General features: G+C 47.3%; 1 protein-coding gene across 1 annotated transcript in view; it reads left to right on the top strand.

Moving 5' to 3' along the window:
- The first annotated feature begins 7,974 nt into the window (after window positions 1-7,974).
- Window positions 7,975-16,540, top strand: part of ARMH4 (armadillo like helical domain containing 4) — a 49,066-nt gene continuing 40,500 nt past the window's right edge. The window contains exons 1-3 of the mRNA XM_042869628.1: window positions 7,975-7,990; window positions 8,521-8,731; window positions 14,222-15,627. Coding sequence (XP_042725562.1) covers window positions 7,975-7,990; window positions 8,521-8,731; window positions 14,222-15,627 — 1,633 coding nt within the window. The remainder of the gene's footprint in view (window positions 7,991-8,520; window positions 8,732-14,221; window positions 15,628-16,540) is intronic.

The raw sequence follows: 16,540 nt of genomic DNA on the forward strand, positions 1-16,540 counted from the left end.
GCACCACTGCGGTCTTCTCCCCGCCGCTTCCCAGGCCCTCGTACAGCGGCATCGCGGCTCCTTCGGGCCCCCGTGGCTCCGCACGGACAGAGCCGCGCCTTTCCCCGTGAGGGCCTTCCTTCTCGCGGCTCGTTAAACCGCCCGTAGTTCCCGATCGTTTCTCGCCGCCTCCCCCTCCGATCCCCCCACACAGCCCGCCAGTGCCCGCGGTTTGAAGCTGTTTTTCCTTCGGCTCTGCTGCGGCGTCGGCCGCGCACAGCTACGGCGGCAGGCGGTGCGAGTGCGGCACGGGGAAGGCGGGAAGTGTGAGGGGAGGTTGAGGAGCCCGAGTTCCTAGCCGGCTTCTTCCTTACTTCTGATTTAAATCTCTTCCAGTCGCAAACCGTTCTCCTTTATCCTGACCCTGCTAAACAACCTGTCCACCTCTTGCCTTCCTTTAGACACTGAAAACAAGGAATTACGTGAGGAAAACGCACGTCAAGAAGTCTGTCACAGGGCATCGGTATGGAAGAAGTGCATGGGAGCCATTTCATCTTCAGGAAACAAAACAGTGGAAAAGCTATTAACTGGTGGGCTAGGTGTGGACATTTGCTCACACCAGATAGACAAGCCAACAAGACTGAAATGCATGCAACATGCAGTGAGTCAGGGCTCTAAGTGATCCGAGTCCACTTAGGCTGTTGTCACAGTTAACCCAAGGCACATCCTGATGTTGTGTTGCTTAAAACCTGAACTATGGGAGCAGCTGTTAGCAGTTCCTAAATATTAAGTTTCTCATGTACTTTTGAGATTTATCCCACATGCACAGTTTCTATTTAAGATGTGTGAAGATGGAGGTGTGCAGTGGAGTTAAACAGTAAAAGGCTGTGAGGTGAGACACCGAAAGCTCTGCTGCCCATCTGCTGTAGCCCAAGCAAACCCTGCACTACCCATCATTGTACAAGTAGCTCAATGTATCCATTTGTCTTTTTGCTCCTGCCCCTTCAGGCCTTCCTAAATGTTTCAATCTCAAAGTGGGGTCAAAAATGTAGAGCTATGGAGAAGGACTGGAAAGCTGAGGAGCTGAAGTACTTGGAGCATCCTAGAAGGGCTCTGTATATGGAGGAATTCAGGTAGCATAGCAGGAGTGCAGAAAAAGTACAAAGTAGGAAGCCCTATGACGACAAAGCCCAGAAAGACACCTCATAAAGCACTTACATCCCTCAGAGTCCTTACAGCTTTCCTACAGATATTGCCCCATAATTCAGTATAAACCCCTACATGCCTCATATCAGCCACTATATCAGCTGCTGCTTTTCGGAGGGGGAAATGAGAAGAAAACAAGCTTGTAGCAGTGTGAGATGCAGGAACAGAGAAGAGGCCAGCAAGCAAGCAGTGGGCTCTTGGCATAGGAATAAGCATTGCCAAGGCAGCAGAGGAAGATGCCAACGCATAAAAGAGTAAACAAACAAAAGCACGTAGCAATTAAATGCTCCAAGATAGAGTTGAATTTCTTAAATGTTTTTCATTGTTATATTTTATGATCAGTATTTTATGCTCCTCCAGAATATGGAAATAAAGCTAAACTTTAAACATATGCAAGCAAACATGCCTGGAAGTGTGTTTAAGTGTCATTCTCACAACAGAACCTTAACTTGGCCATGTTAGAGCAATACCCCACTGCAACAAAAAAGAAATCATGTAGAATTAGACCTGGCTGAACTGGTCATTATGTATGAGATGCTTTTCTCTAGGCTTACTGTTAGGAAAACAATCCCTGAATTCACCAGTTCACAGTGGATGGATACGAGGAAATTTTTTGTCTCCATAAGAGCAGCAATGCAGTAGCAGAGGCTGCCCAAGGTGATGGTGGAGTCACTGTCCCTGCAAGTGCTCAAGAACAGTGGAGATGGAACACTAAGGGACATGGTCAGTAGATGTGTAAAGGAGGGGCTGGGGGAATCCAGAAGGCATTTTTTCAAACTTAATGGTTCTACGCTTCTCTGATTAACGTAAAATATAAGCATGATGTTTTCACAACCTTTTCCAATCTCAGTTCTCACCTGTTTATGATGCACTACTGTGAGTAACATGATGGAAAGATGATGGAAAGCACAGAAACAACAGCAGAGCAGCAAGGTCCCAGGCTTAGAGCAAGCAGGAATTTGCTCAAATACAACAGGCGTAGGCACAAAAACAAATAAAAGGAACTGCTTACCTTCATAAGGCCTCAAGTAGACAGGAATCTCCAGCAAGATAACCTCACCTCCACTGCCAACCCTTAAATGATGACTGGGAAAAGGCGGAGACAGGACCCACCCCTTCTGGTCACTCAGGTACATTGCATTCACCTGAGCTCCCCTGGCACAGCCCTACCTTTCCCCCAGATGCTCAATCACTGTTTCAGGCTATGACTTAGCATTTCTGCTACACTATGTCATATATTTGCAACACTTTTTCGTTTAAAATTCAATCTTTCACGTAAAAAGAAAGCAACTTCAACAAAATTCACAGACCCTACTTGAAATATATAGCCCATTGCTACCTCTTCAACATGTTATCACTAGATTAGGAAAGATCAGAGCTTGCTGCTAATCACATCACTGTCTCTATAGTCCGTTGGAAATCTTTTCTTAAATTACATTAATCAATAACAGTTAACATGAGTTCTGAAACACAAGCTGGATCTTAGAAGTGGCTTAATGTAATGGACGGTCTTTTTAGAGCCTAACAGTTATTGATAATAGAAGGCAAAGAGCTCAGAAGTGTGCCAGTGTTTCATAACAAAATCCATCCACACCGTGCTGGCTTCATCACGGAAGCTGCTTGCATAATGCAAAAAAGAACTCGTGCCATCCTGAATGTGTGACTGTTGAAAGAACAGATGGTGATGCTAACCCATAAGAATATGAGCATAAATACATTCAAGATAACAATACAAATGAAGATAATGATTCACTGTCTAAGGAGATGGTAGGCCAATGAAGGTGGCTACGAAGAGAAGGTTGAGGGGAGTACAGCATGGGATCTCCCTAACACAGTGAGACAGTGCAGCCTGTTCCTGTAACTTGTGGAAATAGAGGTATCCTTTATAAGCAAGGAAGAGGTTGCATAAATATACAGAAATGCCTGAGAATGAACTGTAGCCCCTTAGAATCATTAAAAATTCTTCAATTTATATTAATTGTTTGGACACTTCTTTTGGCTAATGCAGTCCTTTTCATTTTTCATTTTCATTTAGTGAGGCACTGGCACAAGTTGCCCAGAAAAGCGGTGGGTGCCCCGTCCCTGGAGATACCCAAGGTCAGGGGATGGGCTCTGAGCACCTGATGGAGCTGTAGGTATCCCTGTCCACTGCAGGGGGGTTGGACCAGTTGGTCTTTAAGGTTCCTTACCAACTCCAGTGATTCTCTGACTTTTTTTAGACTTCACTGGTGTTCAAGCCATTGGTAGAAATAATCATTCTGAGTACCTTGCAGACAAGTTATTGTCACAGTCACCACTGTGCCTGTCTGCAAGGAGAGATGCAGGAGGCACCCACCGCTTTTCTGGGCAACTTGTGCTGGTGCCTTGAGGTGGCAGCCAAGGATTGCCCTCAGTGCAGAAATGCCAACCTATGCTCCTGCAGACTACAGGATTACAGCTAAACCCTAGACATGTTTCGGTGGCATAGCATTGTTTTTTTCTTGGAGAGAAAGTAAACAGTCTTGTGTGTACCCACATCGGATGGCTTTGTCTGTGTGCTCACTTCAAGCTTCCTTAATCCCTGTATACAGCTGGTTGTGTCATGTAATGTTTTTTCTTTTTCCTTTTCCTCACAAAAGCAGTCACATCCTTAGGGCCAGCTGGAGGCAGAGCAGGGCTGTGCTCTATCCTTATGTCCCCTAGCTTGTACTGATAGTGGAGGCTGCTATGACCCAGGTGCAGCACCTTGTGCATGGCTTTGTTGAACCTCAAGAAGTAGGGAGGTTGTTGCTAGAACTTTGCTTAGGGTTAACTTGCTTTGGGGTGCTTTGTCAATTACTTTTTCTATTATCAGCCTAATTTCGTAGTGGAGTATGTAGGACGGGGGGAAAACATCCAACTGCTACAGGGAATTGACAGATGGTTCACATTTTAGCTGAGACTCCAATATGGATGGGGATGGCTTCTTCAGCACTTTATCTCTGGGAAAATTGTGATATGCCTTGCACTTTGGTATCAACTGCATCGATTTTGTTAAAGGGTATGAAGAAGAGCAAGGGCTGTATAGACATTCAGTTATGGACGTGAGCACTGGTACTGCTGGGCTGTATTCCCAGAGCAACTGCAACCAATTCCAGCGACCTTGGGCAAGTCAGCAGAAGTGTGGTACTCCTCTGAAAAGTGACGGTGTAAAAATGGTACTTTCCTACTCAGCAGATCTGATTGCTGTACACACTCCAAGTCACATCTGCTGACTACAGTGACAAATGGAAGTTTTTATGGCTTTCCCACTCTCTGAGCACTGCAGAACCAAGAGAGCTGGGAAAACAGAAGCTGTGACTTCTGGTGGGACTAATTGCTATGAATTACATGGGCACTGCTTGGCCTTGTGAAGCTTTCCTGTTGCTGCCACTGGTGAGAAGGAAGGAAGAAGAACAGAATCCAAGGAGGTTCTCTTGATTCTGTTTGGACTGCAGATGGCATTTTTGGGTTTGCAGTTTGAGGCAAAAAGAAATCTGCTCATCAGTGATGATCACATTTCAGAGAATCATCAAATCATTAAGGTTGGAAAAGACCACTAAGATCGTCTAGTCCAACTATCAACCCACCACCACCATTTCTAATTGACTACAAACCTCCCATTCGTTCTTTAAAGTGAGCTACTTGTACACTTGCTTCCCAGCCTGTAACATGGGGATGCTGTTGTCAATTTTCCATCAGCCCGATGTAGATTCATTGCTGCTCCATTCCAGTGACTGCTGTTTAATGGGAGGAGTAGGTCCCCTTAATGCAGATGCTACCAGCTGACATAAAGGTGAATCGTAAAGCAAAACTACAGAGGGAGATGTGCACTGATTTACATGCTGGATGTCCCCAATATTCAATTTGGGAAAGTCATTCAGCAGAGAAATTAGCGTTAACTATTTTAAAATTGCTTTCACCTTCTGTGCCATGCCCTGACATAATTAAGAGGCCTGATATTGTCTCACCACTGATGCCAGGAGCTGCACTGTAAGGTGCAGTATTCTGATGGTGGTGAGGCACTGGCACAGGTTGCTCAGAGAGGTGGTGGGTGCCCTGTCCCTGCAGACACCCAAGGTCAGGGTGGATGGGGCTCTGAGCACCTGATGGAGCTGTGGGTGTCCCTGTTCATTGCGGGGAGTGAGACCAGAGGGCCTTTAGGGGTTCCTTCCAGCTCAGATGGTTCAATAATTCAGTTAATAAACCATATAAATGAACAACAAAACAGTGCTCTCAGGGGATTTCTGAGCTGAATTCTGCCTGCTTCCCTGTGCCTCCTTCTGTCTGTTTTCAGTCTGCAGACTTTTTGTTGATAATGCAGAAGCCTGTGATTTTGGCAGGTTATGCGGGGTAGAGAAACTTGCAGCGTATGGGGGATATGCAATATCAGATGGGGGAAAAATACAGCTATTTTGGTTACAGTGATTATCAGTGAAGTGTTTAACCTTGAGGAACACAGCTTGGATTCAGAGTCAGTTACCCAGAGAAATGAAAGGGGAAGCGAAAACCTCTCCAATACATTAAGTGCTCTGCAAGCTTTAGAGCACAGCAGAGCATCAGTTACACGTGCTTTACATTTTAAAAACTTTCCTGAGACCTTTAGAGATTAGAAATAACAGTGGAAGGGGCTGAAAACAGCACCTCTCATTTGGAACTGTGGCTTCATAGCGAGGGGTGAACAGTGGCTGCTGAAGCCTCTGCCTGGAGCCTGGTGGGCCCATTGCTGACAGTACTGCATCCTGGGAGGGGCATCGGTGTGGGAACAGGAGCAGCCAGTGGTGAATCAACGGCTGAGCCACAAAAGCTCTGCTGCATTTTAAAATAAGCTCTCATTGATTTTGGTTCGCTGTAAGGTCTCACTACGCTTATCCAAAGATGGAACCTCTTTGTCCGAGCATTGCCATTGCTGGAGGAGACCCCCAGTCAAAACAGAACAGGGAGTGAGGATGGATCCAAGGGGAGTTTTGGGTTCCTAACTGGGGAGTGAATGGTGTTTAACGTAGCCACAGAAATGCAACCCTTTCTTCTTCCTTTTCTTCCCCTCTATCTCCCTTACAAAAGAGAACGAGTATCCTTTCTTTTTACATATTTCCACATTATCTCTTTTTTCCTATAAAGGTGTTGCAGCACTAGAAATACTGATTCATAAACAGATACCCAGATTGTACAATTCAGAGATGTAAAACCAGAAGGGACTATTCTGATCATTCCTGATGGTTTGTTCCATCAAGCCTGACGCCTTTGACACAGCACCAACATCCCAACATCCTTCTCTTCATATTAGAAAGATTCAGATTTGATAGGTGGACTGCTCGATGGATGAGGAACTGGTTGTGAGATTGTACCCAGAGAGTGGTGGTCAGGGGCTCAGTGTCCAGATGGAGATCAGTGATGTGTGGTGCCCCTCAGGAGTCAGTGCTGGGACCAGTGCCCTTTAATACTTTAATCAACGGTGAGATTGAGTGCACCCTTATCATCCCCATCCCTGCAGACACCCAAGGTCGGGCTGAATGGGTTCTGAGATCCTAACGGAGCTGTGGGTGTCCGCATTCATTGCAGGGGATTGGGACCAGATGGCCTTAAGGGCCCCTTCCAACTCAAACGATTCTATTTTAGCTCTGGAGTTCTTTTTGATTTCTTGATAGGACGGCTGCTGATACAGGCATTCCTTATGCTTTGTCTCCAACTTACACAGTGTTTAGCAAGATTGCCCTGAAAGAAATCGCCCTGACCTATGAAAAATCTGTCCTTTAAAAGTGTGAATATTGGATGCAGAATGCCACCAAAATGAATTGGGCAGGTTCCAGCTTGGTTGAAATCCAATAGAAAGCACTATAAGAATAGATAAGTGAAACACTGGAGTGAGTGTAACAAAGAAACCACTGATGTTATTTTCAGTTGCACAACAAAGAGAAAACAAACAAACCAAAACACCACAAAATTCCACAGAGAACAAATTCTTCATGAGGAACGCCTCAACTCTTTTATGCAGAGAATCAAGCATTTAGCAGGTGCAAGCAGGTAGGATCTCACTGCACTATCTGCAAAACACAGCCTTGCTTTATTGACCTTTATAAATGGAAGTACAGAGGAATTTGTTTGTTGGCTTCATGTGGTAGAACACAATCGTAGCAAAACCTTTTGACTTTCCTCATCCTCTCCTGTATTATTTCTGTATTCCCTCTCTGTAATCCTCCCCCCCCTCCCCCAGAGCCAAAAAAGAAGCACCTTAGGACTCTGCTCACCTGCCCCTACTCAATGAGAACCACCTGCACCTGCTGCTGTGCTGCTTTGAAAGAGCTAAAGCACGGCACATAAAACCCTAGGAGAGCAGCTGGGGCCTTATGGTGCCCCAACTCTTGGTTGAAGAAGGAAGGCAGAAGAACTGGTATTTTTTTTTCTTGCTGGTGGTAAGTTCTGAGCTTCAGTAATTCTTTGCTATTTGGTAAAGCATGTTTATGTGTTCCAGGAGCTGATGGTGTAAATGTTTGTTCTTTGTGTTACTTGGTTAGCTGTAGGCTTCTCAACTGGGGGGAAAAAAAAATTAAGAAGGAAGCAGGAGTAAAAATGCTTCCTTGGCTCTCCTCCAGGCCTAAGAGGTGTTTAAAATAAAACAACATCAAAACATCAACTACCCTGAAACAAGCTATGTGTAAGATGCTATTTTAAAAATGTTCTCCTTGTAGAAAGAACATGAGGGGAAGGTGACCTCTAAAGTTGGAGATACTGAAGGAGAATCTGTAACAGTAAGCTGCTAATGGTACTGTAGGCTTTGCTTTCAGATCAGAGATGCTGAAGTTGGAAGGTACCATTCAGGGCCCTCTGGTCCAACCTCCTTGCAATGAACAGGGGCCCATAGAGCTCCATCAGGTGCTCAGAGCCCCGTCCAGCCTGACCAGGTACTCCTGTACATCTTCTGCAAAGCTAGTCAGAGAAGCTACAGGAAAGAATGGTACAGACTCTTTAGCAGGGTCTGTCTTAATAGAGCAAGGGGAAATGGTTTCAAGCTCAAGAAGGATAGATCTGAGTTGGATGTAAGGAAAACTATTTTTACAGGGAGGATGCTGAGCCATTGGCACAGGTTACCTAGAGATGTGGTCGGTGCCTCTTTCCTGGTGATTTTTAAGGCGAGTGTGGATCAGGCCCTGAGCAACCTCATAGAGCTGTGGTGCCCCTGTTCATTACAGGGGAGTAGGACCAAGTGACTTTTAAAGGTCCCTTCCAATTCTAAGGATTCTATGATTCTGTAGGGTGCCCTTGTGATTAGAGTCTGGTCCTGGCTTTGGACTAAGAGCTGAAGGCCAGCCCAGAGCACAGCTTGTGTATTGCCTGAAGAGGTGATCTGGAAGCTGAAACTTCCTTCAGATGAGAAAACTACTAATGTATGTGGCCTCAAGTCTGTCCTGAGTGATGTGAGCAGAGCAGTGGGAAGAACCGTCCGCCTCACGGTGGAGCACACCAGTGCCCTCTGCTTAGCAGCAGCACGTGCAATCCTTATAACCATCAACTGCTTGCTTTTCTCATGCAGTTACCGGACCCTTTGGAGGTGAGCTAAAACCCACTGGGGACAACAGCTGGCTGCCACCACACCGAGCCCGTCCGCTTGGTGCAACTCCCTGGGGCAGCGTGGCACCGGGGCCCCTCAGCCCCCCGCACCTCCGGCTGCCAGCTGCGGTCCCGGGGAGGGGCTCGGGGTGCCCAGGGCTGCTCGGGGGCAGGCGGGGCTGAGCGGTCCGCCCAAGCGGGGCGGTGTCTCCCGCTCTGCCGCCCCGCCTCGGCCGCGCGGCCCCGGGATGCTGCGGAGCGGAGCTGCGGGCGGAGGGAGGCAGGTGAGCCCGGAGGGGGAGCGGCTCGGGGAGCCGGCTGTGTGCTTGTGTACGTGGGGATGATGCGAGGGCGGCTGGGCAACATCCTTGTCTTCCTAAGGAGGATATTTATTTATTCCCCCCTTCTCCCGGTGTTCGCTCGTTTCTAATTGATTATTATGGTTTTCCACTCGCCTTCAGGCTCTTTGTTCTCAGAGAGCGGAGCGCTGGGGCTGGGCCCTGCGAATGGAGATGGGGATGGGGAGTTGGGGGGGGGTGGCTCGGGGCCGCCGGCTCCATTTCATCCCCCCCCTCCGCGGTGTGGTCCCGGCGCCTTTGGGGCCGGCGGCTGCTGGGAGGGTCCTTCGGTCCCGGCGTGGCTCTCTGTCGGTGCGGCATGGCGATGGGCAGCGGCGGTATTGGGCTTTGTGCTGACATCCAGCTAACCTGGAAATGCAAGTAGGGACAACAATGGGGTGAGTCTGTGTGCGACCAGCGGGCGTGCTGGTGCAGTCGGATCTTAAGCCACTGCTAATCCCATTCCTTCATCAAAAAGCAGAGTGAGCCCTACATAAAAATGGCCTGACAAGGTTGAGTTAATCTGCTTCGTGGTCTCCCAGGTGATCTGTTGTGTCTTGCTGTCTGTTGTGTTGGGCACTGACATTTCTGATTGTTTCTCACTGTTTGGAACCCAAATGCTACAACTCCATTCCCAGTGAACCTGGAGGATGGCATTGCCACGCTTATGGTGTTTGCAAACTGTTAGGCTCTTTGGCCCTGTTCTTAACACCCTTTCTTCCCATCCTTTTAATTGCTCAGAAATCTATCAGACCTCTGACTCCTGGAGTGCTGAGACTTGACGTGGGTCAGGAGCCACAGAGGGCTGAGTGCAGCTTCTAATTGCGAAGCTGAGCAGGGATTTACATAGGTGGTCAGTGCCTTTCAGAACAAAGCGAGCGTTGCTTCACAGCTGGGGGAATAATGCCTAAAACATGCTGCCTTCCAGCAGTAGCACTCTGAGAAGAGACACAAATGCTCCAAGTGGAGGTAATGCATTATGCATTAAGGTGCCTCGCAAGGCCAGCTTCCTACCAGGCCTAAAAGAATAATAATCTAATCTCTTTGCTTATAATGATTTGCCCTCAAAGCTAGGGGAATGTGTGTCTCTCTGGGTGATATGCAGCTGTCCTTGCATAGTTCAGCTCATCCATCTCTGGCTGTGCCAGCATGGGGCTGTGTCATTGGGAAATCATCAGGAGCTGTTGGAGGTGGTTGAGATGCTGTAAGAGCACTGGCTCCTCAGTTGGCTTGATGTAACTGTGTGAGGACAATAGAAGATTAAATGAAGGCAGTCTTCCCTGTTGTACAAAAGTAGGAGTTGGAGCTCTGCAGTGTTGTGTGTTATCTGCTGGCTTTTGTATTCAGCACAAGTAATAATGCTTGGATAGCATGTGTTAGCACTCCAGTAACACAGCACTTGATTTCTGGCTGACTTGCACATTTTGGCTAAATCTTCACATTAAATCTTCACGCTGTGGAGATTTTTTTTGTCCTTTTTCCATACCAAGTGGTAGATGAATTGCAGGGCTGAACATCTAGAACTGTTCAGCTAGTCAAAGCTGCCATTATCAAGCTTGTACTGGAGGTGCAAAAAGCTGTGTTCTGCAAGGGCAAGGCAGTGACTTGTCTGAAGCTGACCTGTTAATCTCTTGTGTACTCTGCTAAACAATGCATGCAGCCACTTCAGCTTCAGTGCACGAGTGTCTTCTCTATGTGGAAGAGGAATTGTTAGGGCAGGGTTATTAATTCAAAACCTGATCATTTCCTTATTTCAACAATTTGGCAAGTTCTTGATGTATTTCTCCAGCAGTAAGAAATAGAAGCAAATGGTGGTCATGCAGGTTTTCATCAAGTGAACTGGGCAAGACCGTGAGAAGCTATTCCAGGGGATGGCTGCGTGCAGCTGGGCTAGAAAAGGGTTTCATGTGTTGCAATGTGGATCCACAGATTGCAGTTCAATTTAAAGAGAGGGATTTGATCTGCTCAGTGCATGTCCCTTCAAACCTGCTGTGTTGGAGCGATGGTGCCAGGTTTGGGTTCTGCCTGAGCTGACAACACAAACAGGTCTCAAAACTCCATGGAAGGAGTTAATGACTTAATAGAACCTGTGAAGAATGATTGTATGGAGAAAGGAGGTAGCCTGGTTCAAAGAGACAGCTGAGTCTGAGACTGAGTCACCACGTGAAGTGTTTACATTCGCCCCCAGTTTGGTGACTTGCCGTAGTAGTAGGTGGTTCTCAGTCTGATGGGCAGCTCTCAGAAATGCCTTGTTTTGGCACCTCTTGTAGCCTTGCAGCTATTTGTGCTTCTTTCAGGCTCACAGGTGTTAAAGGCCACTTTTCTCTGTACTAAAGATAAAGCTGTTTGCTTGCTTGCAGTTGTGCTGCTTTAGCAGATGAGGAGCTGCATCTCCTGGGACTTCTTATTATGTGCAGGGGAAGTGGCTGGTATAGTCTCCTGCCTCCTTCCTATTGGAAGCAAGGATTACTGTTTTGCAGACTGCTGCTCTGTAGCTGTCCTCCAGGGCTTTAGCTTGGAGGATTCTGAGTGAAAGCTGGGTACAGAGTGGAATACTGGGTTATTCCCCCAGCTGCGAGCTGGAAAGGAAAAGCCTTAATCCTACCATAGAGGAGCTGCTTGGTTGGAGCAGCTTGCTTTATCACTGGGTTAAGGCTGTAGAGCAAACTGGCTATATAAGTAGCCAGGCAGGAGGAGAGATGTATAGCCCACTGCAGCCTGAGAGCCAGGCTGCTGCAGCCAGCTGCTAAGCCCTAGATCAATTCTGTGTTAAGTGGAAGTGCTACGGCAAGGTGTTAAACTCTGCTTAAGTAGCTAGCCAGGTCACTGCTGTTCATACACGATGTAATCCAGCTTCTTTCTAAAGTAGATCTTAAGCTCTGACTAATCTCTGAAGATGAACTTGTGCCATTATCCTGCAGCGTGCTCTGTGCCACTGTCTCTAGATCTTACTGAATGTAGAGGTCTAGGTTAGCTTAGATCTGGTGGTTGTAGATGTCCTTAACACAGAACTTTCTGCTGCTATCTCTGCTCTTTACCCAGGTAGAGCTGTGGCTGACAGTGCTTCGCAGCCTGGAGGAACAGTGTGAGCCCAAAGTTTCCCTGGGAACTGCAGTGATAGGCTTACACAGAGTATTACCCGTGTTATCTCCTAGCCAGGAGGAGGAAAGGCTCTTAAATAGAATGTTAAAAAGAAGCATTAACGGGTCTTTAAGATCCAGCCTGCTATGGAGCAGCTTTCCCTTTTTGCTTTATTCCCAGCCCTATTGAAGATGGAATAAGCTTGTCCAGGAGGAGATTCTTTTCAGTATTCCTCTTAACATCCTCTGAGTGTCTTAGGCTATTGGAGAACCTAGAGCTGGAAACCTGAAGATGTGTATGTACACATTTATAGTGTGCTTGACTGCAGGATGAATACTATGCCCATCTTTCATGTACATCTGATGTTGTTCAGGCTTAACTATTGCTAAAATGTCTTGAGTACCCTAAAGACTACCCATTTCTTCCAGGAAAACTGTATTTTAATCTAATTTGCACCTTCACTTCATGTGAAGTATGAAAAACAAATCTCGATGCTTTGTAGTCTGATCTTAGCTGACCATTGCTGAAGGGGTGTGATGTGAATGTGTTTATATTCATACAGCAAACCAGATGCATGCTATTGGGCACTATGACTTGTACAGCATAGTCCTGGTGCTTTTTCACTACAAAAGCATGTAAAGCATTAACCTGGAAGAGAGTTGCTGAATGATGTCAGTTCTCTATTACTACTTTCTGTAGTGAAGGATGAGGTAGAGGAGATAGATGTGTGGATGCTGGTCTTCTGGAGGTAAGAAGTGCTGGGAGGTGTCTGTGCTGTTGCTGGTGGACAGCTTCTTGGTGGCTTCTGTCTAGAGCCTGAGCACCTGGTGTATGTATGTGTGTGGCCTGTGCTTCCCACAGCCCTAGCAGTGGATGAACAAGGCTGTAGGGAGTGTTGGGAAAGTCACTTGGTGTCAAATGCTGTGGGCTCCAGGCTCCAGCAACCTGGTTTGTGGCTGAATGCTGTGATAGGCTACAGCTAAGCTTATGGATCCTGAGATGCTTAGCCCTCCTGAGGGCCTTCAGCTAGAGAAATCTGTGCTGTGTGGAATAAGAGGCCCATTTTCTGATCAGAATACACAAATAGCTGTGTGACCTACTATGATATGCTTTCTAGTTGTCTCTAGCTGATTGGACATACACAATAACTTCTTCCAAAAGAAGAGACAAATGTGTTTGAGCAGCAGGGCACAGAGGGCCTTTGTGTTGGATACATTAGCACAAATGGGGTATTTCTGAAATCCCTCCCGCTGTGGCAGAGGTTACCTCTCACGCAGCATCGCATGGCTGGGTGATGGAGTGGGGGGGGAGTGATACACCCTTGTAACAACAACTGCACTGTGTGTACAAATGGGACTATTTACGTGCTTGCTGTTTGGATGCACAAACAGGAAGCGTAGTGAGGTGGGGAAGCATGACTCACCCTGGTGTCCTTGAGCAAAGGTGAACCTTTGCTTATTTCCATGAAGATCAAGGGGTGGTTTTGACAGCCTTTCCTTTGTATCCGCTGTCCCTCTTCCACTTACAGGTAGAAGTGGTTCTCATGGAACTGAGCAAGCACTGGCCAAATGAAGGGGAGCTCTATGGTTGCTTGTACTTGATAGGTCAGCCTTGCAGTGCTAGCACCTTCTTTAGTTAGTTTCTGCAACTGTGCACATAGCTGATCAGAAGCCTTAGGCCTACGTGTGTGACAAGCATCATGCCTCCTTTCTGTACTTGAAGGACAAACAGGTTTATCACCAACTTTTACTTGGAAGTTTAATGCCTGTTGGGTTGACAGCTAGGGTGCTCCATGGGGGCTAGGGCTTGGCAAGGTCTGCATTGATCTCTGTATTGAGATTTGATTTTTTTTTTTTTTTTTTTTTGGTAAGGCATAAGGCTTTGGGTTGGTTAGAACAGTAAAATGAGGCACAGGGATCCGTTGGTTGGGATGTGTAGGAGGGATTAGTGCAAAACTGATAAGTTCCAAATGTGGAAGTCCATGTCATCTAGTTATTTATGGCACTGGGTCAATATGAGAGTTCAATATGTGTTTATGGGTATGTAATCTGGATTCTTTTTTCCCTCTCTAGGTCTTACTTTTTGGACTTGTCAGCCTTGTGGACTTCTATGCATGCCTCTTCAGCTATGAGTAGATCAATAGGACTTAATATCTGCGTGGTCACCTGCTGCATCCTGCTCTTATCCTCTGGCCTGCCATGCCTTGCGTATCCACTGCTGGAGGAGAGAGATGTAATGAAAGCCCGGTACAGCTCGTGGGCAGGGAATGGGGTAGAAGATGAAAGGACAAGCATGCCAAACTTAATGAACAAGCTGAGCCCTTCTGAGCAAACCCTTTCTGAGGAGCCATCTGGAGCATCAGCAAAGCCATCTGGGATGCCCCTAAGTGAAGCTTTCACTTCTGAAGGAGAAATGTGGCCTGTAAGCCCAAGACGTACCATCGTAGGCAGCCAGGGTCTGGATGTCAGCACCACCATACCTGGGGTACTGGCTGCTGTAGAAGAGGAGCTCAGTCCCACCAAGTCAGAACTGAATGAAAATGGAGAGTTCAAGGCCATGCTGACTACAGCTGTGACCACCCTGAGCCCTCCTGTTCGGGAGGAACCCATCAGTGTGACCACCACAGAGGACTGTGAGGTGGGGCAGAGCTCTGCCAGCCTCCTGGCAAACCCTCCTTCTGTCACAGCTGCTGCAGAGGAGGAGATAGCAGTGAGCAGCTTGTACCCCTCAGCTGCACCCCAGCCCCACAGTGAGCAGGTGCCCACATCACAGCCCAGCACTCCCAGCCTGGAAAGGGCAAGTGACTACCTCATCATCCCAATGGCACAGGCCCCGAGTGAGAGTTTTGAGGTGGGAATGCCAGAAGCCAACACAGGCAATGCTCTGAGGGTGCTGGCTTCACAAGGAGCCACTGCTACTAACCATCCCCTTGTGACCACTGAGGCCTACCATCATCTGGAGGCAGACACAGCTGTGGAGCAAGGAGAGCAGCCCACTGCAGCAAGCACTGCCTCCAGCCTCCCTACTGATTCCATGCCCCCAGACTGGGATGACACCAAGCTAGGGAGTACAAGTCAAAGGGAAAGCATGCAGCATGAGGAGGTGGGAGAGGACCAAGTGGCAACAGAAACATCCCAGATCCCACTAGGAGTTATGGAAGAGGAGGAGGAGGAGGATGTGACAAGAGTGCTGCCATCCCCAGCATCTGCTCCACCAACTCCAGGGCTTATAAAGGAGATCAACTGCACAGCCCCTGCAGCAGTGCTTGAAGAAGATGTATTGGTTGCTTCCACAGCCAGCAGTGATGTTTCCCTCATGGGGGACTTGCCAGACGTAGACACAGGTGGTCTGAACTCTCTGGAAAACATAAACATGGTCACAGCAGAAGAGAAGAGCATCCTTCCTTCACAACCTGAGGCTCCTGTGATAACAGACATAACACCTGATCTCTCTTCTACTCTGGAGAGCTTACAGGAAGGTAAAACCTGTCTGTTCACAGACACTTGTTTCTAAGTATTAATTTAGGAGGGATGCTCCTTAGAGCCTGTACTTCTTTTTTTTAAAGTTTAAGTGGAAAAAGGTGTGATTTACCTCCCCTAGGAAGGAAGGGTTGTGGACCTTTGTATGGGGGTAGTGGCTTAAATGAGTAACTTGCATGCATCAGGTACTCCTCATGTTGAATGTTTCTATACACAGTGACCCTTTGCCCAAGCTAACATAGTCCTTTGGGTGGTGTCCTACCCTGAGTGATGTGAAGTAACTGACCTAAGCTGTGCCTTCTCCTTGAGCTGAGAGGATGAGTTTAGTAGTGAACAAGAGTCTGGAGAGGCTGTGGCAGCTGGGAATGAAGGATGCAAGTGAAACTGAAGGTCTCAGTAGAAAATTAGAGTCTCATCAGCAGCAACTTAAGGCTTGCTAAGGAGATCATGTTAATGACTTAGCAAAGCTTTCATGTGCAGTGTACCCCTAAAGTAGGCCCTTCTGTTTTGATGCTCCCATAGCAGTTGAGAAGGGTTGCCATAGCTTGGTTGTAGACATCTCACCTTGATCAGATGTAATTCTGCTTTGAGTAGTCTTCTAGTGTGCCTTTCCCTTGACTGGAGATGATGAAACAAGTTGTACCAGTAGAGTGTGAATTAAATCTTCTTGGCCTATGCAAGGATGGTCAGAGCAGATTCAAAATCAAATCTGTGGTGAGATCTGTGTGTTTCTTTGTTACAGAAGCTCCTGATGTTGTCTCCTTACCTTTCAGTCAAAGCTCTGATTCTGCAGTGTTTGTGTAGCCATAGCTGCATAGATGACACCTTCAGTTCTCTGACAATGTTTCTAGGTGGTTTTCAGGGTCAAATGTTGGGGGCTTCTCTGGGGCAATGACATGCCCAGGCTGGTTA

Source organism: Lagopus leucura, unplaced genomic scaffold (assembly GCF_019238085.1).
Source record: "Lagopus leucura isolate 7727_CA_CO unplaced genomic scaffold, USGS_WTPT01 Super-Scaffold_1, whole genome shotgun sequence".
Taxonomy (NCBI): Eukaryota; Metazoa; Chordata; class Aves; order Galliformes; family Phasianidae; genus Lagopus; species Lagopus leucura.